At 45.5% G+C, this 22,569-nt stretch overlaps 1 protein-coding gene across 1 annotated transcript in view; it reads left to right on the forward strand.

Moving 5' to 3' along the window:
- Positions 1–22,569, forward strand: part of LOC124716674 (basic proline-rich protein-like) — a 124,986-nt gene that overhangs the window by 51,571 nt on the left and 50,846 nt on the right. The window contains exon 3 of the mRNA XM_047243212.1: positions 10,221–10,746. Coding sequence (XP_047099168.1) covers positions 10,221–10,746 — 526 coding nt within the window. The remainder of the gene's footprint in view (positions 1–10,220; positions 10,747–22,569) is intronic.

A 22,569-nucleotide genomic window follows, 5' to 3' on the forward strand; every position in this document is an offset into this window, starting at 1 on the left:
GCAGTCTGCAGGCGCTGCCATAGAAAATCCGCAAAAAACACGTGCTTCATAAATATTCGAAAAGGCACTGCTTGCATTTCGCTAACCTTACGCTGCTAAAATGTTTTATAGATCGTAATGATTTCCTTAGTGAGTATGCAGTGAACCTGTCTACGAATGATTCCGTACCACGGTTTAGTAAAAGCGCATGTACACCGAATTCGAAACAAGTTCCGCGTCATTGTTCGCGGCTAGTACTGGACTACCGATGTTCGTTTTTTTTTCGTCTCTCTGTAGTGTTGCATGTTGTTTTTACGTGTGTTCCTTTACGAAATGGAGCGGTCAGGAAGCAAAATTTGCGAACCTGTCAAACACTTTGAGGCAGAGGAGTTCCTTTACAGTGTTCGAAGTGATAATTATAAAAATATTGAACAGAAGCAGGACACCGTATTAAAAAATGCTGCGTTACTTCGCACCAGCAGCAGTGATGTATTGTAGAAAAAAAAATAAGGCTCACATTTCTGAATTCCGCAACGACAACAACAACAACAGGAATCGTTGTCTGACTTTGGAAAAATTTGGCGTCAGCATGTGACTTGGGCTGCCGCCATACGAAAGGACGGCGAGAACAAAAAATTTACCATGCTTTCTATGAGTCAAAAATGAATATATTACGGGGGCAGTAGTCACTAATACATGTGGATGTGGCCAGACAGGGGGGGGGGGGGGGGGGGGGGGAGGAGAATGTCATCAACTGTGAGTGACATTGAGGCTGAAGAAGGTTTTTTTTATTAGAAACAGTAATTTGGATTACTGTCGGCAGGCGTCTGAAATATAGCGTTTTGGGGCTTACATCAGGCTTGTAACTTCCAAAAATTTTTCGGGAGAGGGTGGACCCTCCCCCATATTTGGCATCTGATCACTGACAGCCTTTTCTCAAGGTTGTCAGCTATGCTGTAGCGACTCTGTGCATGTTGAGAAATCCAATCTTCGTTTTAGTCAGTGCTGGAGTTATCTGAATCTGAAGACGACGAAATTTTCCCTCCGTGGAATAGTTTCAAATCTGCTGCTTTGTCGAAAACCGATTTCGAACTCACAGGTTCCTCCTCAGCCGTCTGTTCGTGTTAAGGTACACATTCATTATTAATTTTCACTTTTTATCCCCCTTGTAGTAATTTTTTTGTTTTTGCTTTTAAGGCACCACTAAAGAAATTTTCACTGCAATGGGGAATAAAACGTGAAAACTAATGTAAACAACAACAAATGTGCGTCTTAATGTGAACAGCCGCCTGATGATGAATCTGTGGGTCGGAAACCGGCAACTGCGTTATTTATGTGAATAAATAGCGTTATTAAAAGTGGCTGGTTGCAATTTTCTTCTTTGCAATAACCAGCGTGTGTGGTTTCAGAATTGTCGCTTTATATCTCCCGAACTATTGACTCACCGAAAAGCGCGATTACTAAAATACCACGCTTCACAACTGGCCTTCCGAAAAGTTGCACATCGCATTGCGTTTGCTATGTATAAGCTTCGGAAAACTACGCTTTTCGTCTTCTAACAATACCACCACTTGCAAAGTAGGTTAGAAATCAGATTAATAATGTTGCTCACGCAGCATATGTTCGCTTTATCGGGCAACAACAAAGTTATTGACTGTGGATGGTATCGTCAGAATGAAAATAATGAAGTCACTGTAGAAAAGTCATTAATTTTGGCACTTATCTTGAATGGATTCCCACGTAGATTTCGTCGAAGTTGTTATAGCTAATCTTGTTGATTCTAGGGTGATTCCACTTTGACTGCTAGAAGGTCCAGATCTATATTTCAGCGATATTTGAAGACCTAACAAAGGCGTTTTTCCGGAAATTCTTAATGATCAAACAGTCCCAGATCAGAACAATGGTATGGTAGAAATAATTTTTGACTTGGTATTCACGATTCACGTTTTTATTAAACTTCTTGTAAATTCACATATACTTCTTCTTAATTGTCACATCATCAGGAAAACAGTTTTGTATCAGTCTCCACATATTTAATTTCCACTTAAACCAAACCCAAGACTTGACTGTTCTTTTACAAAGCGAAATAACAACATAACTTCTGATAATTGAAACAAAGACTGCTCTGTACGCATTCGCGCCAAAACGGTTACAAGTAAGTCAAAGATTATGACAGTCTCACAGAAATGAATACACACAAGAACCGTATCACTGTAATATATCGATACATCGGAGTACCTATACATTAATAAAACCAAATGTGAATATTGTCACAAAAATATGTCTGTTACTTCGCAGAAAAGTAGTACGATATTACTGGTATCGAGAACTGGGGTTGGAGTGCGCTAATGGTCACGTAAATAAAGAACCATTACAGTGTTCTCTCTCTCTCTCTCTCTCTCTCTCTCTCTCTCTCTCTCTCTCTCTCTCTCTCTTTTCAACATTTAAATGATAACAAGTACGAACTTTTAACTTCCTATAGCCTTACAAAAATCGGGAAAAATTGTAAAATTCACGTCTGATATAGATACATAAAGCGTCTCCAACCATGCCAAAAGTCTGTTTTTAATTTTAGTTAGAAGTAGAGTTAAGTTTTTTCCTTAAAATAGGCGTAATTTACGTATCGGGGAATGTGTCCTAGTGAAGGGCACAAATTTTTACGGAACTATTTTACTTTTTTTTTTATTTGCCTTCGGGCTACTGCACCGTACTGCTAACAGTTCGGTACAAATATTAAACATATATAAAATCAGAGACCCGCAGGATAGCCGCACGCGTTAGCACACCGCTTTCGAGATACGGGGAGACGCGCCGTTCCCGGATCGAATGCTCCCGGCGGGGGCTGTCTCCCACATACCAGTAGACGAATACCGGGCTGGTACCCACGCAAATATTTCGGAAACTTTCGCATACATTCACATGGGATAACAAGACGCAGGCGACTGAGGTGGAGTGCACGGAGGAAGCTGTGGACGGGGGGAGGTGGGGGGGGGGGGGGGGGGAGCCGGGAAAAAAAGATGTTGTATAGAGAAATTTATACAAATTATAAAAATGTGTGTGTGTGTGTGTGTGTGTGTGTGTGTGTGTGTGTGTGTGTGTGTGTGTGTGTGTGTGTGTCATGTATGTATGTATGTATGTATGCATGCATCTATGTTCGACGCTTACTCCGAAACGACTCGACCAATTGCAACCACCCTTGGTACACATATCTCTTACTGTCAAGCAACAATCGCTGTCTGGGTAAGGTCCATCTACCTACCATGGTTCAAGAGGTACTACGTCACAAACGATTAGATGCGTGAGAAACTGTTGCACCGTGGATGACGTTTAAATTCATTAGTTCTGTGCTGCTTACTCTACATATTTCGCAGGCAGTGTCCACATATGCTACTGAATCTACGTACACAAATGCATCATTGTACGATGCATTGTTCAGTAGATATGATGTCGTAAACACTGAGATACATGGGAAAATGCCGCATCATACATGAAGTTTTAACACACTACTACTTCACAGTCGAGTCAACTTAGGGAAAACAGCTTTCAACTGTGAAGCGCAAATGGCCGTAAGCGATAACAAAAGCCATCTGTAGAGCTATGAAGAGACATTACCGTAAAGACGATTACAAAATCGCGTTGTAAACAGGCGTAGCAGCTCTGCCCAGCTAGCAGAAACTCACAAATTCTACGCTTGTACGTTTGTACATTATGCATATTTTTTATACGACTGTTTTATTAATTTCAAAAGTATTTTCACGAGTACATGGGAACGAATATTTTTCGATATTGCACTGCAAACTCGGTTCATTTTTTGTTTCCTTTTCCGATAGGAAATCAGCAAAATGCCGAGTTTGTCAGCTAGCCACGACATAGAAAGTCGGAAAAAGATTTTAAATTGTGTCACAATGTTCACATAGGTAGAAGATGCACAGCTAAGTTCCTGGAGACAGAACGGAAAATAAAAATAACTCTACGCTGATTTGGAAGCAGTCACTACTGGATTAGAGTGTTCATGCAACCACAGACAGAACAAAGAATTTCTTATATAGACGATACAGTTGCTTAGAAAAAAAAAAAGTTTGTATGGTTGAGGATCGTCATGACATCATGAACCGTTGTTGGAAGAGGCTTCTACAGTTCAACAAAGATCTGCAATAAGCTGTTCTGTGCTTTGAAGAAACTGCAGGAAAACAGCAGGTGGTTGACATACCTTTCTTGTTCTTTCTGATACATAAAGGTTTATTCTCGATTCCTATGCGACGTTAAGTGGGAAGGAGTTGAACCATGGTTGGTACACATTCGTTCTAAGGTAGTTACCAGCTTCCTGTTCGCTCGAAATTTTTGAAACCGAGAGGTCCTCGTAGTTACCGGTTGCAACGCAGCGTGGTATTGACCTTTATCGCAGACTGAGAGACGCAAATTGCCTGCCTATTCTTCCTCAGACGGTTGTCGCATCCGTAACTTGAAATCGGAGGATGCTTTTGCGCGGCGGACGTAATCATATAGGGACTCCTCACTGTTAGTACAGCTGCCACTGGCGTATAGCTGCAGGGAGCAGTACGGCCAGATAGCTGTTGTTGTTGTGGTCTTCAGTCCTGAGACTGGTTTGATGCAGCTCTCCATGCTACTCTATCCTGTGCAAGCCTCTTCATCTCCCAGTACCTACTGTAACCTACATCCTTCTCAATCTGCTTAGTGTACTCATCTCTTGGTCTCCCTCTAAAATTTTTACCCTCCACGCTGCCCTCGAGTACTAAATTGGTGATCCCTTGATGCCTCAGAATATGTCCTACCAACCGGCCCTTCTACTAGTCAAGTTGTGCCACAAACTCCTCTTCTCCCCAATTCTATCCAATACCTCATCATTAGTTATCTGATCTACCCATCTAATTTTCAGCATTCTTCTGTAGCACCACATTTCGAAAGCTTTTATTCTCTTCTTGTCTAAACTATTTATCGTCCACGTTTCACTTTCGTACATGGCTACACTCCATACAAATACTATCAGAAACTAGTTCCTGACACTTAAATCTATACTCTATGTTAACAGATGTTTGTTCTTCAGAACCGCTTTCCTTGCCATTGCCAGTCTACATTTTATATCCTCTCTACTTCGACCATCATCAGTTATTTTGCTCCCCAAATAGCAAAACTCCTTTACTACTTTAAGTGTCTCATGTCCTAATCTAATTCCCTCAGCATCACCCGACTTAATTCGACTACATTCCATTATCCTCGTTTTGCTTTTGTTGATCTTCATCTTATACCCTCCTTTCAAGACACTGTCCATTCCGTTCAAATGCTCTTCCAAGTCCTTGCTGTCCCTGACAGAATTACAATGTCATCGGCGAACCTCAAAGTTTTTATTTCTTCTCCATGGACTTCAATACCTACACCAAATTTTTCTTTTGTTTCCGTTACTGCTTGCTCAATATACAGATTGAATAACATCGTGGGAGGCTACAACCCTGTCTCACTCCCTTCCCAACCACTGCTTCCTTTCCATGCCCCTCGACTCTTACATTCGTCTATAAAGAATTCGCGTTAGTATTTTGCAGCCGTGACTTATTAAACTGATAGTTCGGTAATTTTCACATCTGTCAACACCTGCTTTCTTTGGGATTGGAATTATTATACTCTTCTTGAAGTCTGAGGGCATTTCGCCAGTCTCATACATCTTGCTCACCAGATGGTAGAGTTTTGTCAGGACTGGTTCTCCCAAGGCCGTCAGTGGTTCTAATGGAATGTCATCTACTCCCGGGGCCTTGTTCCGACTCAGGTCTTTCAGTGCTCTGTCAAACTCTTCATGCAGTATCGTATCTCCCATTTCATCTTCATCTACATCCTCTTCCATCTCTATAATATTGTCCTCAAGTACATCGCCCTTGTATAGACCCTCTATATACTCCTTCCAGATAGCTATCGTGCCTGTAACTACAACATTGGAGTGGCCGTCACCAAATTACGAGTAGACACCTCAAGGTCACACCTGCTCCCTTCGGTCCGCCGGCGCCAAGCGCTGTGATTCGCTCCCCACATACTTTTCTTTCGCATGTACGCTATTACCAGTGCGTTAGGTCAGAGTCATGTGTGTGTTTCCGTGCGATATCGTGAGTTCACGTGTAGTTACAGTCTTCCGTTGAGCAGTGCTCTGGCGTGTGTTTGGTAGCGAGCGAAATGCAGGAGCAAGAGCCAGTCGGTGTTCGTAAAGGGCGGAAAGCAGTCCGAAGAGAATCTACACTCATGCTCATAAATTAAGGATAATTGCAGAATGGGGTGCCACAAAACATGGTACTACACAACACTGGCACTAATAGCATAGGCACATAGGGAACACACACGACACAGATTTGTAAGTCCACGGTATTGGTGGTAAGTTGAGAAAACCGCCTCGAAACACACGTGCTACAAAACGCCACTGTTTCCTGCGCACGGACCCCGACATCAATATGGGATATGATCACCATGCACACGTACACAGGCCGCACAACGGGTTGGCATACTTTGGATCAGGCGGTCTAGTAGCTGCTGGGGTATAGCCTCCCATCCTTGCACCAGTGGCTGTCGGAGCTCCTGAAGTGTCGTAGGGGTTTGAAGACGAGCAGCGATACGTCGACCGAGAGCATTCCAGACGTGCTCGATGGGGTTTAGGTCTGGAGAACAGGCAGACTACTCCATTCGCCTGATGTCTTCTGTTTCAAGGTACTCCTCCACGATGGCAGCTCGGTGGGGCCTTGCGTTATCATCCATCAGGAGGAAGGTGAGACCCATTGCACCCCTGAAAAGGCGGACATGTTGGTGCAAAATGACGTCCCGATACACCTGATCTGTTACAGTTCCCCTGTCAAAGACATGCAGGGGCGTACGTGCACCAATCATAATCCCACCCCACACCATCATACCACGACCTCCATACAGGTCCCTTTCAAGGACATTCAGGGGTTGGTATCTGATTCCTGGTGCACGCCAGATGAAAATCCAGGGAGAATCACTGTTCAGACCATACCTGGACTCGTCCGTGAAACTAACCTGGGACCACTGTTCCAATGAGCATGTACTGTGTTCTTGACACCAGGCTTTACGGGCTCTCCTGTGACCAGGGGTCAGTGGAATGCACCTTGCAGGTCTCCGGGCGAATAAACCATGTCTGTGCAGTCGTCTGTAGGCTGTGTGTCTGGAGACAACTGTTCCAGTGGCTGCGGTAAGGTCCCGAGCGAGGCTACCTGCAGTACTCCGTGGCCGTTGCGGGCACTGATGGTGAGATATCGGTCTTCTTGTGGTGTTGTACAGTGTGGACACGTTTCCTGTGTGCTAGAATCGTCGCCATAATCTTGAGATCACACTTTGTGGCACACGGAGGGCCCGTGCTACGACCTGCTGTGTTTGACCAGCTTCCAGTCGCCCTAGTATTCTACCTCTCATAACGTCATCAATATATGTTCTTTGAGCCATTTTCAACACACAGTCACCATTAGCACGTCTGAAAAGTCTGCACACTTACTCGCTGCACCGTACTCTGACATTCACCATCACACCTCTCCGTATGTGGACTGCTGCCAGCGCTACCGTGCGACGACCACAGGTCAAATGCACCGCATGGTCATACCCCGAGGTGATTTTATCCCGCAAACCGCCCACCAGAGCGTTGTTTCACCATGTATCAGCATTATCCTTAATTTGTGAGCATGAGTGTAAAATTGTAGTGTCGATCGTACCGAAGCTTGTTCATCTTGCCAACAGTGAAGATGCCGAGAATAACAGAAGTTTTACGCAAGTTCGTAGAATGACAACAAAACATTCTATTTCCGAATTCCGTATCAACAGTGAGTAACATCGGCAGAATTTCTAAATGAGAACACGTGTTTTGATTCTCCAAGAAAGGGATATAAATGAAAACGGAATTTCACAATTTCGACAAAAAGCTAGTGGGTAGAACTATACTTTGATACTGTGAGATAGGAGAGTATGCGACGGCTAGAAAAATGCAGAGTGATCTCCGTGAAAAAAATAATAATTATGCTGACTCAGAGACCTCAGGTCTTCGTTTTTGATTCAGAAATTATAATGATGTACAAATAATTTTAATGGAATGTAGAAACACGGCAGCAGGAAGAACAAAGTTTGGTGTAAAGTGTGCTTACTGCGTGCTGAGGACAATATTCTCGTACTACACTTCGATACAACTTGGCTTTCACAAAACCACAGACAAAAATGTATTTTGCTCGACTTCAGCGGAAATATCGGCCTCAAAGCACCTACAGTTACTGTTACGCAGCGTATACCGGCGATATGGCTGGTGATTGCAGTGACATAGGGTCAGTAAGAACTACAGCTAAATTTTCTGGAGGTAGAAAACATTCTCGATCGTATAAGTGCAAGCCCTCCGAACTAAAGCCCTGGCGGCGGCGTACAAGTTCTCGCGCCCTGGCGCGCTCGTAGTTCAAAAAATGGCTCAAATGGCTCTGAGCACTATGGGACTTAACATCTGTGGTCATCAGTCCCCTAGAACTTAGAACTACTTAAACCTAACTAACCTAAGGACATCACACACATCCATGCCCGAGGCAGAATTCGAACCTGCGAACGTAGCAGTCGCGCGGTTCCGGACTGAGCGCCTAGAACCGCTAGACCACTGTGGCCGGTTACCGCGCTCGTAGTGTGACGTAAATAAAATGCGTCCGTAGATGGCACGGTACAATAATGCCGCCCCAAGTATCTGGCTTTCGTAACACATTTCTTGTCGGATGTTTTTACAAGGTCCAACGGAACGCAACTTCATTAGCGACGACATTTTTCGTTACCCGGACGGTATTTTATTTTTCACCTCGGAGTAGTTTTATGTTTTCACAATAAAATATGTATCACATCGATCTATAATCTTGGAGAATGTTTTTTTTTTAAATTATTTTAAAGGTCCGTCTTGATCACATTTTCTTTTTACATTTCACTATGACCGGTTTCAGCTACAGCCATCTTCAGATCACAAAATATTCTGATGTAGTATCAACGTCAAACTAAACATGTAGGTACATAGTAGGAGCACTTACTATGTACCTACATGTTTAGTTTGACGTTGATACTACATCAGAATATTTTGTGATCTGAAGATGGCAGTAGCCCGCATCTCGTGGTCGTGCGGTAGCGTCCTCGCTTCCCACGCCCGGGTTCCCGGGTTCGATTCCCGGCGGGGTCAGGGATTTTCTCTGCCTCGTGATGACTGGGTGTTGTGTGCTGTCCTTAGGTTAGTTAGGTTTAAGTAGTTCTAAGTTCTAGGGGACTGATGACCATAAATGTTAAGTCCCATAGTGCTCAGAGCCATTTGAAGATGGCAGTAGCCGAAACCGGTCATAGTGAAAGGTACCTAAATTTTTGTGATCAAGACGGAGCTGTAAAATAAAGTGCCAAAAATATGATCACGGACTCATTTTCACACTTTATGTCTTCAATTGATTTGAGAATCTTCACACATTATTTTCAATCCAGGTATGTCACTGGTTCTGTTTTTCCCACAACTCGAAGAAAAAAAAATATTTTTGTTCAAAATTTCTTGAAAGGTTACTTTTTATTTTTTTCTTAGTAATTGGCAAGAATTTTCTTTTCGAAAGTTCTTCAACATATTCTAGACTAAAGTAGAGATATTTAACATTTTTTTCGGAATTTTTGCAAACATTTGAAATAACAACAATGTGTGGTGTTTGTTCTGTCGGAAATGTCCGAAAGAATATACACTAAGCATTCATATAACGGATTCGCCTCGATGGACAATTAATTCACAAGCTTCAGTGTGTATGCAGATTGTTCGGCCTCCAGCAGCGCTTTAAACATTAGCGGGCATGCAAAAGTTAGACAGGAACTTCCGATAGGTGGGGGGAAGGTGGGAGTACGGATCAGCCAGGGCCAAGGAAGGCTGCCGAGACACTCGGCGCATTTGCCGTAAACGCTGTGTCCGGGTGGGGCAGTGGTTAACGCAACTACCTAGTAAGCTGGAGGTCCCGCGTTCGAGACCCGGTCCGACACACATCTTCCCTCGTCGCCGCTAATTCTGCATAAACTCCCGATGCAGCTGATATTGCCAGTGTCTCCCCTTCACTTTCCCTCTGCCGTGGTCTTTCAATTTAGGTAATTTGAAATTATCGCTAACTAGCAATGCCGTAGGACTGTGAGTCGGCGTTGCGGTGCCTATCTCCGTGACGCCCACCTTGCAGGGAGCCGAGGGGTGCAGAGATCCGTTTTGTCCGCAGGAGCTGTGCTACCCGGCGCCGCCCTACTTCCACCACAAGAGCTCCGCCTACTCGACGCCGCCGCCGCCCCCGGTGGCCGTGCCGCCTCCGGTGGCCGCCGCCGCCGCAGCCGCCGCCGCCGCGCAGCGCTACCACCGCGGCTACCTGTCGGCGCCCGCCCCCGCGCCCGCCCCCGCCTACGACCAGCCGGCCTCCGGCAGCTCGTCGGGCGCGTCCGCGTCCGCCTCCGGCAGCGCGGCGGCGGGCCAGGTGGTGCCGCTGGGCTCGTCGTCGTCCGCCTCCGGCGGCTCGGGCGCGCCCTCCGGGGGCGGCTCGTACGCCCCCGTGCACGACACGTACGCGGGCAGCACCGGCTCGTCCGCCTCCGGGCCCGCGCCGCCGCCCCCCGCCGCGGTCGTGGACGCGTACCCGCCCCCGCCGCCGCCCCCGGCCGCCTACTACGGGTACGCACAGCCGCCGGGAGGCCCGCCCCCGCCGCCCCCGGTCTGCTACACGCACTCCCCCACCCGCAGCCTGCCCTACATAGGTAAGTCACCACCACATTCCACTCCACAGCATGCTGGCGGCTTCCTCTCTGCTTGCTCTTTCTTTCACCTGTAGCCCTGACGTGGACCCTAACCTGCGGGACGCAGAGCCTACGACAAATGACAGGTAGCTCGTCTGACGTCACGAAGACAATGCAGCGTCAGGACGAGTCCTACGTGACATATATTACTGGCCATTAAAATTGCTACACCAGGAAGAAATGCAGATGATAAACGGGTATTCATTGGAAAAATATATTATACCAGAACTAACATGTGATTACATTTTCACACAATTTTGGTGAATAGATCCTGAGAAATCAGTACCCAGATCAACCACCTCTGGCCGTAATAAAGGTCTTGATGCGCCTGGGCATTGAGTCAAAGAGAGCTTGAATGGCGTGTACAGGTACAGCTGCCCATGCAGCTTCAACACGATACCACAGTCCATCAAGAGTAGTGACTGGCGTATTGTGACGAGCCAGTTGCTCTGCCACCATTGACCAGACGTTTTCAATTGGTGAGAGATCTGGAGAATGTGCTGGCCAGGACAGCAGTCCAACATTTTCTGTATCCAGAAAGGCCCGTACATGACCTGCAACATGGGGTCGTGCATTATCCCTCTGAAATGTAGGGTTTCGCAGGGATCGAATGAAGAGTAGAGCCACGGGTCGAAACACATCTGAAATGTAACGTCCACTGTTCAAAGTGCCTTCAGAGCGGACAACAAGTGACCGAGACTTATAACCAATGGCACCTCATACCATCACGCCGGGTGATACACCAGTATGGCAATGACGAATATATGCTTCCAATGTACGTTCACCGCGATGTCGCCAAACACGGATGCGACCATCATGATGCTGTAAACACAACCAGGATTCATCCGAAAAATTGACGTTTTGCCATTCGTGCACCTAGGTTCGTCGTTGATTACAACATCGCAGGCGCTCATGTCTTTGATACACCGTCAACGGTAACCGCAGCCACGGTCTCCTAGCTGATAGTCCATGCTGCTGCAAACGTCGTCGAACTGTTCGTGCAGATGGTTGTTGTCTTGCAAATTTCTCCATCTGTTGACTCGGGGATCGTGACGTGGCTGCACGATCAGTTACAGCCATGCGGATAAGATGGCTGTCATCTCGACTGCTAGTAACACGAGGCCGTTGGGATCCAGCACGGCGTTCCGTATTACCCTCCTGAACCCACCGATTCGATATTCTGCTGACAGTCATTGGATCTCGACCAACGCGAGCAGCAATGTCGCGATACGATAAACCGCTATCGCGGTAGGCTACAATCCGACCTTTATCAAAGACGGAAACGTGACGGTACGCATTTATCCTCCTTACACGAGGCATCAGAACAACGTTTCACCAGGCAACGCCGGTCAACTGCTATTTGTGTATGAGAAATCGGTTGGAAACGTTCTATATGTCAGCCCGTTGTAGGTGTCGCCACCGGCGCCAACCTTGTGTAAATGCTCTGAAAAGCTAATCATTTGCATATCACAGCATCTTCTTCCTGTCGGTTAAGTTTCGCGTCTGTAGCACGTCATCTTCGTGGTGTAGCAATTTTAATGGCCAGTAGTGTAGATTGGATTACGGCCGTGTTAATCCCATACGATACGATTTTAGACTCCATGCTTTCAGTAACCGTCCAAGGGGAGGTTCTGGTCGAGACCGAAATTTGCATCTCCGAAGTATTTACAAGGGGTACCCAAGAAAAACCGGAATTGTTTTTAAAAGCTATGTATTTTCAAATTGTTTACAAAACAACCTCATCCCCTTCAAAATTCTCTGCATTACAACGAATACAGTTGTCCCACTTGTGTTTCCATTGTTCGAAAATTTTTTTGCAGCCATCTTTAGAAATGGCTGACAGCTCCTCCCTCGGTTTTTTCTTCACTTTTCAATGTTGTCAAATCTGTGCCCTTTCATGCGTGGAGCCAGGTCAGGAGAGTAAGGTGCGTGGAGCAGCGGAACCATGCCAAAAACTGTCCAACAGAGATGGCTGTATTTGCATGTGCATGTGTGTTGTCGTCGTAGAAGAGCCAGTTTCCTGTCTGCCACAGATCGGATCTTTTTTGGTGAACACTATTGCACAATCTTCTTAAAAGTTGAAACTTCCTGGCAGATTAAAACTGTGTGCTGGACCGAGACTCGAACTCGGGACCTTTGCCTTTCGCGGGCAAGTGTTCTACCATCGGAGCGGCCGAAACACGACTCACGGCCCGTCCTCACAGCCTTAATTCTGCAATAATGGTATTGACTGCGTTTTGCCGCTGGTGTATTTTACTTTTCTGTCAGATTTCCAGATAGAGTTTTGTTGTGGAAGGTATTAAAAGCATGTGGAAATCCGCACTACGTTTCGAGTTCGGTAAAACGTCGCTTATCTTGGAGATACTGCGTCTTTTTTAAAAAAATGTGGTGTGCTTTTGTCGTTGATTTTGCAACAGTGTTCTGATCTGTTTTGTTCTCTTATTAATTTATTCGGCGTAAATGTCTCAGTTGAACACTGTTCTTTTGAATCCAAGCCACACCTGACCTTCTCACTTAATTTGGAAGGAATGGAGACCGTCTGTATTGTGTGGAATCTGACCTTCAGTGCCATCGACGGTGGCAAATATCAGTTTATTAATTATAAATTAGCACCATGTTATATTTTCCTTTTTTACGCAGGGTCACTCTCCGTTCTGGGCGTATATTGATATCAACCTTTTTAAAATTTCTTTTGCTGTCAGGAATCAAATACTGAAGTTCGTCCCTGTAAGTAATATTCATTCTGTGTTATACCGTTACTCCTTGGTGATAAAATGACCATATCACCGTCTCCTTAACGAATCAACGAAAGGTGTCATCATCTGTTAATGAAATAACTTTTTTTAGTGGCGTTGCTTTCCGTCACGGCATTCTTAGATAATTTTGTAGTGTTGAAACATGGGCATTGTTTTTGACACACAACGGCCAAGAATTTTGTTTTGGAGACTCATAATTGTATTACTGCTGCGTTAGCAACAAGTCCAGGTATGATGATGATGATGATGATGATGATGATGATGATATTTGCCAACTATTTGGTGAGATTAAAGCGAAACTACAAATAATACACTAAGAAGGATTATTGGCTACACAGTTTATTTGCTAAGTACTCGTGGTTCCGAGCTGTGATAGATTCGGCGTATACGACTAGATTTGAGACAAACCTTCCCCGTTCGGCTTCCCCCCCCCCCTCCCCCCCCCCCCCCCACAACTCTTTCCCCGTAGATAATATCTTAACGCCATCGTTTGGCGCAGGCTACTTAACGGCGACTTTTGTGCCTTTCAACGAAGCAACTTGGCTCGGCCTATTTTGTACGAGGAGAGATTAGGGGCCACCTGTTGCCGGCTATCGCGTTGCATTAGCACATAAATTACAGACCTTATTTACAGCTCCACCAACTCTTCAGACCTCGTTCGCCTCTAAGCGTTTCCAAATTACTGCGTGGTCCTCCCCCTGCTTGTATGATTGTGAAGATGCAGTTCCTGCGCGTTCTTAGGTTGCACCATGGATATGTGTCACTCGTAGAGCAATGTCACCGTTTATTTCCACCACGATATGCGCTGCTGACTTGCGGGGGGGGGGGGGCGGGGGGGGGCGGGGGGGGGGTGTTACCGCTAGTTAGTCGTTATCACCTGCAAGTGTATACTGCCGTTTATAAATACATGGTCACCAGGCAGGGTTATACAGCGAAGCGCCAAAGAAACCGGTATAGGCATGCGTATTCAATTACTACCCAAAGAAACAGGTACACCTGCCTAATATCGTGGAGGGCCCCCGCAAGCACGCGGAAGTGCCGCAACACGACGTGGCATGGGCTCGACAAATGTATGTAGTAGTGCTGGAGGGAAATGACACCACGTACCCTGCAGAGTGTCCATCAATCCATAAGAGCACGAGGGGTTGGAGATCTCTTCTGAATAGGACACTACAAGCCATCCCAGATTTGCTGAATAATGTTCATCAATCCATAAGAGCACGAGGGGTTGGAGATCTCTTCTGAATAGGACACTACAAGCCATCCCAGATTTGCTGAATAATGTTCATGCTGGGGAGTTTGGTGGCCAGCGGAAGTGTTTAAACTCAAGAAGAGTATTCCTGGAGTCAATCCATAACAATTCTGGACGTGTGCGGTATCGCATTGTACTGCTGGAATTGCCCAAGTCCGTCGGAATGCACAATGGACATGAATGGATGCAGGTGATCAGACTGGATGCTTACGTACGCGTCACCTGTCACGGTCGTACCTAGATGTACCAGGGGTCCCATGTCACTCCAACTGCACATGCCCCCACACCATTACAGAGCGCCGCACAGGATTAGCCGAGCGGTCTCAGGCGCTGTAGTCATGGACTGTGCGGCTGGTCCCGGCCGAGGTTCGAGTCCTCCCTCGGGCACGGGTGTGCGTGTTTGTCCCTAGGATAATTTAGGTTAAGTAGTGTGTAAGCTTAGGGACTGATGACCTTAGCGGTTAAGTCCCATAAGATTTCACACACATTACAGAGCCTCCACCAGCTTGAAGAGTCCCCTGCTGACATGCAGGGTCCATGGATTCATGAGGTTGTCTCCATACCCGTACACGTCCATCCGCTGTATACAATTTGAAACGAGTCTCATCCGACCAGGCAACATGTTTCCAATCGTCAGTCCATTGTCGGTGTTGACGGGCCCAGGCGAAGCGTAAAACTTCGTGTCGTGCAGTCATCAAGGGTACACGAGTGGGCCTTCGGCTCCAAAAGTCCATATCAAATGGTTCAAATGGCTCTGAGCACTATGGGACTTAACTTCTGAGGTCATCAGTCCCCTAGAACTTAGAACTACTTAAACCTAACTAACCTAAGGACACCACACACATCCATGCCCGAGGCAGGATTCGAACCTGCGACCGTAGCAAAAGCCCATATCGATGATGTTGCCAACCTCAGCGCCGTATTTTGCCTCTACACGCCTTTGTATTTGAATATGCATGCCTATACCACTTTCTTTGGCGCTTCAGTGTGTTTCACAATGTCACAAAAAAATTGATGTCACATACTTACGCGACAATGAACGAAAAACAAGACGTTAGGTTGGATTTGAACAGCGGGGGGGCGGGGGTTGAAATTTCGAAATTGTGCTCTTACCTACTGCGTTATCTACATCCACATCTACGTGATTACTCTGCTATTCACAATGAAGTGCCTGGCAGAGGGTTCAATGAACCACCTTTAAGCTGTCTCTCTACTGTTCCACTCTCGAACGGCGCCGGGAAAAACGAGCACTTTGTGAGCCCTGATTTCTCTTATTTTATCGTGATAATCATTTCTCCCTATGTAGGTGGGTGGCAACAGAATGTTTTCGCGATCAGAGGAGAAAACTGGTGATTAAAGTTTCATAAGAAGAGCCCGTCGCAACGAAAAACCCCTTTGTTTTAATGATTGCCACTCCAATTTACGTATGTATCATGCCTGTGACACTGTCTCCCCTATTTCCCGATAATATCGAACGAGTCGAACGAGCTGCCCTTCTTTATACTTTTTCGATGTCATCCATCAGTCCCACCTGATGCGGATCCCACACCGCACAGCAATGCTCCAGAATAGGGCGGACAAGCCTGTTGTAATCAGTCCCTTTAGTAGACCTGTTGCACCTTCTGAGTGTTCTGCCAATGAATTGCAGTCTTTGATTTGCTCTACCCACAATATTATCTGTGTGATCCTTCCAATTTAGGTTTTTTTAAATTGTAATCCCTAACTATTTAGCTGAATTTACAGCCATCAGATTTGTGTTACTTATCGCGTAATCGAAATTTAGCTGATTTCTTTTAGTACTCATGTGAATAACTTCACACTTCTCTTTATTCAGGGTCAAGTGCCACTTTTCGCTCCATACACATATCTTATCTAAATCATTTTGCAAGTCGTTTTGATCATCTGATGACTTTACAGGACGGTAAATGACAGCATCATCTGCAATCTAAGACGGCTACTCAGATTGTCTCCTATGTCGTTAATATAGATCAGGAACAATAGAGAACCTATAACACTTCCTTGGGGTACGTCGGATATTACTTCTGTTTTACTCGATGACTTTCCGTCTATTACTACGAACTGTGACCTTTCTGACAGGAAATCACAAACCCAGTCGCACAACTGAGGCGATACTCCGTAGGCACGCAGTTCGGGTAGAAGACGCTTGTGAGGAACGGTGTCGAAAGCCTTCCGGAAATCTAAAGATATGGAATCTATTTGACATCCCCTTTCGATAGCACTCATTTCTTCATGAGTATAAAGAGCTAGTTGTGTTTCACAAGAACGATGTTTTCTGAAACCGTGCTATGGTCAATAAATCTTTTCTACGAGTTACTTAATAATGTTCGAATACAGTATATGTTCCAAAATACTGCTGCAAATCGGGTATTGGTGTGACTTGAGCGATTTTCCAGTCTTTAGGTACGGAACTTTCTGTGAACGAGCGGTTGTATATAGTTGCTAAATATGGAGCTATTTTATCAGCATACTTTGAGAGGAATCTGACTGGTGTACAATCTGGACCGGAGGCCTTGCCTTTATTAAGTGATTTAAGCTGCTTTGTTACACCGAGGATATCTACTTCTATGTTTCTCATCTTGGCAGTTGTTCTTGATTGGAATTCAGGAATATTTACTTCGTCTTAATAACTCTGCTTTAGTGGCACGGTCATCAGTGACTTCACCGTTGTTATCGCGCAGTGAAGGTATTGATTGCGTCTTGCCACTGGTGTGCTGTATGTATGACCAGAATCTCTTTGGGTTTTCTGCCAGGTTTCGAGACAGAATTGATTGAAAGACTCTCGCATTGAAGTACGCGCTATATTTTGAACTTCTGTAAAACTTTGCCAATCTTGGGGATTTTGCGTTCTTTTAAATTTGGCATGTTTTTTCGTTGCTTCTGCAACAACGATCTGACGCGTTTTTTGTACCATGCGGGACCAGTACCACCACTTATGAATTTATGTGGTATATGTATCTCATTTGCTGTCGATAGTATCTCTTTGAAAACATTCCACAACTTTTCTAGACTTACTTATAGATCGGAAGAAGTGAAGACTGTCTCTTAAAAAGGCGTTAAGAGCATTTTTATCAATTTTTTTAAACAGATATACTTTGCGTTTCTTTTTGATGGTTGTAGGTGTTACGGTATTCAGCCTAGCAGCAACTGCCTTGTGGTCGCCAATCCCTGTGTTGGTCACAATACTCACTATTTGTCCAGGATTATTTGCTGCTAAGAGGTCAAGTGTTCTTTCATAACCATTTACGCTTCGAGTGGGCGCATGAACTAATTTCTGAGAAAGCATTCAGTACAATTTCGGATGACGTTTTATGCCTGCCGCCGGCTTTAAACGTGTAATTTTTCCAACATATCGAGGGTATATTGAAGTCACCACCGACTGTAGTTGTATGAGTGGGACGCCTATTTGAAATGAGACTCAAGTTTTGTTGGAATTGTTCAGCAAGTATTTCTTCTGAGTCGGGGGGTCGGTAAAACGATCCAATCAATAGTTTAGTCCGACTATCAAGTATAACCCCTACTCATACTATTTCACACGAACTATCTACTTTAGTTTCTGCTACAAGGCAAACTACCTCTGACAGCAATAAATACTCCACCACCAACTGTATTTAATCTCTCCTCTCTGAACACTGTTAGATCGGTTGAAAAAATTTCGGCTGAACTTATTTCCGGCTTTAGCCAGCTCTCTGTACCTAGAACTATTTGAGCTTCAGTGCTTTGTATTAGGGCTTGGAGCTCTGCTTCTTTCCCAACACAGCTATGACAATTTACAACTACAATACCAATCGTTTCTACAAGTACCTTACTGTATTTTAACTGCCGACTTTTAGGCGGACGCCCCTTCTGTGATTCCGTGAGACCCTCTAACCTAAAAAACCGCCCAGCCCCTTCGACACAGCCCCCGCTACCCGTGTAGCCGCCTCCTTTGTGTAGTGGACTCCTTACCTATTAAGCGGAACCCGGAAACCCACCACCCGATGGCGCGAGTCAAGGAATCTGCAGCCTACACGCTCACGGAACCGCCTGAGCCTCTGATTCAGACCCTCCACTCGGCTCTGCATCAAAGGACCACAGTCGCTTCTATCGACGATGCTACAGATGGTGAGCTCCGCCTTAAGCTCGGAAGTAAGACTGGCAGTCTTTACCATTTCCGGTAGCCGCCCGAAACCAGACAGAATCTCCTCCGATCCAAAGCGACACACGTCATTGGTACCGACATGAGCCACCACCTGCAGTTGGCTGCACCCTGTACTCTTCATGGCATCCGGAAGCACCCTTCCCACGTCCGGAATGACTCCCCCCGGAATGCACACTGGCTTCCTTGCCCACCTCGGCAGCCATGTTCCTAAGGGCCCCATTACGCGCATAACGTTGGAGCTCCCAACTACCGGCAAACACACCCTCTGTGAATGCTGAGACCTTGCGGGCCGAGAAGCTTCCTCTCGAACAGGGTGGACGACTGCATCCAGCTGAGAGACGTCGTCAGCCACAGATAACGCCCGAAACCTTTCCGTCAAACGAACCGGGGAGGCCCTACGATCGGCCCCTCGGAAAGGTTTTCGCTGCCTGCCAGACTTTGGAATGATCTCCCACTCGACCACTGGTGAGGGGTCAACCTCAGTGCAGGCAGTACCCGGGGCGGCCACAGCAATGTGCTCTCACTGACGGTGTAACCGACACTGAAGCTGTTCTAACCAAACAAACAAAAGCATGTACGATACGAGGGTCGATATATGGTTCAAATGGCTCTGAGCACTATGGGACTTAACAACTATGGTCATCAGTCCCCTAGAACTTAGAACTACTTAAACCTAACTAATCTAAGGACATCACACAACACCCAGTCATCACGAGGCAGAGAAAATCCCTGACCCCGCCGGGAATCGAACCCGGGAACCCGGGCGTGGGAAGCGAGAGGTCGATAGTAACGGCGTTAATGTACACTACACTGTTGTTGAAATAAAAGATTGTGCCTAGTAAGCACTCGAACACGCAAGAAATAACTACGCAGGTAACTGAAAATTAGTCGCTCCTGTTTGAAGCTCGAAAAAATATGTAACAAGCGAAATTAGTCGCTCCTGTTTGAAGCTCGAAAAAATATGTAACAAGCGAACTGTTTACTCGCCTTATTAGTAGCAGGAACTAGCGGTGCGATCTCGCTGACGGTGTAACCGACACTATCAACTCACTTGCTTTTGCGAGTGGACTAATAAAGTCGAATCGAAAGTTTGATCGCCATTTTCCGAAAATAATTGTTGTGCACCTAAGCCAAAATAGGTGTCCCTTTACTTTTCGCACTTCTTTCATCCTGCGATGAGCCGACTGTGGCAGAGAACGACCGATGGCGGTGTACGTCTCACAACTCACCGTCACAGTTCGCTTTTGCTAGTAGCTTTCCCCTTCTGCTATTGTTTCTTGTAAAAGCATTCTTAACTAATGCTTGCTGTTTGCATGCAGTATCTCTTCCAAAGCTTGATCAGTGTAGATGTAATGCATGATCGTGGTACTGTAGTTTGCGTGTTTACCCATCTGTATGTGCTCGTAACCGTGCCTTACCTGAGTGTGTTCTGACATCCCGTCGCTTGGTCACGCTTCTGTTGCTGCTCTTCTGTCTGCTTAAATACCAGCCTGATTGCCCGCTGCGCATGTTCGCTACTTGGGGATGTGTGTCGGTTGATGTATGCATGGTTCAGGTCCAAAATTTCGCAAGCTTATTATTTTTGTCGTACCTAACTCAGCATGTAGCATGCTGGACGACAGGTGAATGCTGCTTGGTCTGAAACAGCAACGGGTCGTATGATGCGTAGCATAGTGTGCTTCCGCCACCAGTGAGCTGTGCAGTATTTTGACACAGCTGTGTTCCGAGTGTTTCCGATATCCAGCCTTCATTTACTCTGGTCAACATTCACGTAAGGGTAGATATTAGCGCCGGTAGGTTTACGCCTTTGAAGGAAGGTATCCAGTGCGTTCCAAATACCGCCAAACTGTCATGTTCTGGAAAAAAATTTCCAATTTTTAACTTCCTAGGTTGTCATTCTGCTACCAACTTGAAAATAAAATACGGAATAAATTAACGAAATATAATATAATGTGTAGCAGAGTACACAGAAAACACTAGGCTGTGAAGTGTGGAGAAAAAGAAATTGCAAAGTATTGGCCGCACCTGGCTTGATGTACATGTCATACTAGAGGACAACACGAAAGCAAGACGAAATGCGTGTGCAGGTCTTTGAAATGGAACGTATGAGATGTGTGAAAGTTTGCAGTCTGAGGGATCAGATAAGAAATGTAAACATCAGATGTGAGTGGGTAATTTATTCATTTAACGAGTTAATAGAGGAAAACAGAGTAAAAGGGCTTCAGTATATACCCATAGGAAGAACAAGAAAACAAGTATTGAACTACGAACCACAGGGTAATAGATCATGATTTTGATCGACTGAGATCGTGACAAGGGCTACTAAATGGTTCAGATGGCTCTGAGCACTATGGGACTTAACTACTGTAGTCATCAGTCCCCTAGAACTTAGAACTACTTAAACCTAACTAACCTAAGGACATCACACACATCCATGCCCGAGGCAGGATTCGAACCTGCGACCGTAGCGGTCACGCGGTTCCAGACTGTAGCGCCTATAACCGCACGGCCACTCCGGCCGGCGACAAGGGCTACTCCTTGACGCGAAGAAGAAGAAGAAGGAGGAGGAGGAGGAGGAGGAGAAAAAAACCCCTCCACATACCTGAGTGTTCAAATGTTGACCATAATCAGCAAATGAGATTATATTTCCTGAACACGGTGGTAGAAAGATTACAGGATAACGTAAACTGTAATCACAAGTTATTTGCTGTAAAACAGTTTCCAAAAGTTGAAAATAAAAGAAAGTTATGAAGCAAAAGATTTTAAAAAATCAAAACAAGGAACAAACAGTTAATCGAGGATTTGATTACACCTAGATGTTATACGTGCTTGGCGACGTTGGAGCATGCTTTCTGCTAGGTGGTTCAGAGGGTTATTTGAAATCGATACTGTCCTTGAGCGGAAAAATCTATGTAGGTGCTGGTGGAAGGACTGCAATTCCGACTTCCCCTTGTGCATCCTACAAATGCTCCGTAAGATTCCGTGCTTGACGTGGGAGAGGAAATCGTGTCATACTGCGCCGAACCGGTCAGGAGACCGATGACAAAAGTTATTCGTATTCGTGAAACTCACTAGTCAGTCCATGGTGTGGATATCTTCACCTACAATAAATTAATCCTCAATGGCAGATCAGTGCGAACGGGCATTATAATCCATGAAGAGAAATTATGGACCACCTCCAAATCTTAATAGCTGTACTTTCGGTCGCAGTATAGAGTTTTCTTGTATCTTAACCTTACAGAATTCTTCCCACCATGAAAGAAGACGGAAAGCTCTCTACACCACTGCAACATGACGCGTTCCCCATAAAGACCCAGCATCACTAAACTGGTATCTTTCTGCGACGTCTCTGGGATTCTAGCCGCCTCAACTTTTCCCCGGAAGAATTTGCGGCCAGAGTTTTTCTACAAACTAGAGCCGGATCCATCTGTGGTGAGAACAGTCTGTCTATTCATTCACAGCTCAGTTATCACTTGATATCTCCAAAATACCGTATGTAGAAAGGATTTAGAGAAGTTACTGAAAGGAACAGGCAGGACAGAATATGGCTTGGTGATAAACAGAGCATGGACCAAGATGATGAATAATACTCGTACAATGACTTGCTTAACATTAAA

The sequence above is a fragment of the Schistocerca piceifrons genome, chromosome 9, assembly GCF_021461385.2.
Source record: "Schistocerca piceifrons isolate TAMUIC-IGC-003096 chromosome 9, iqSchPice1.1, whole genome shotgun sequence".
Lineage (NCBI taxonomy): Eukaryota > Metazoa > Arthropoda > Insecta > Orthoptera > Acrididae > Schistocerca > Schistocerca piceifrons.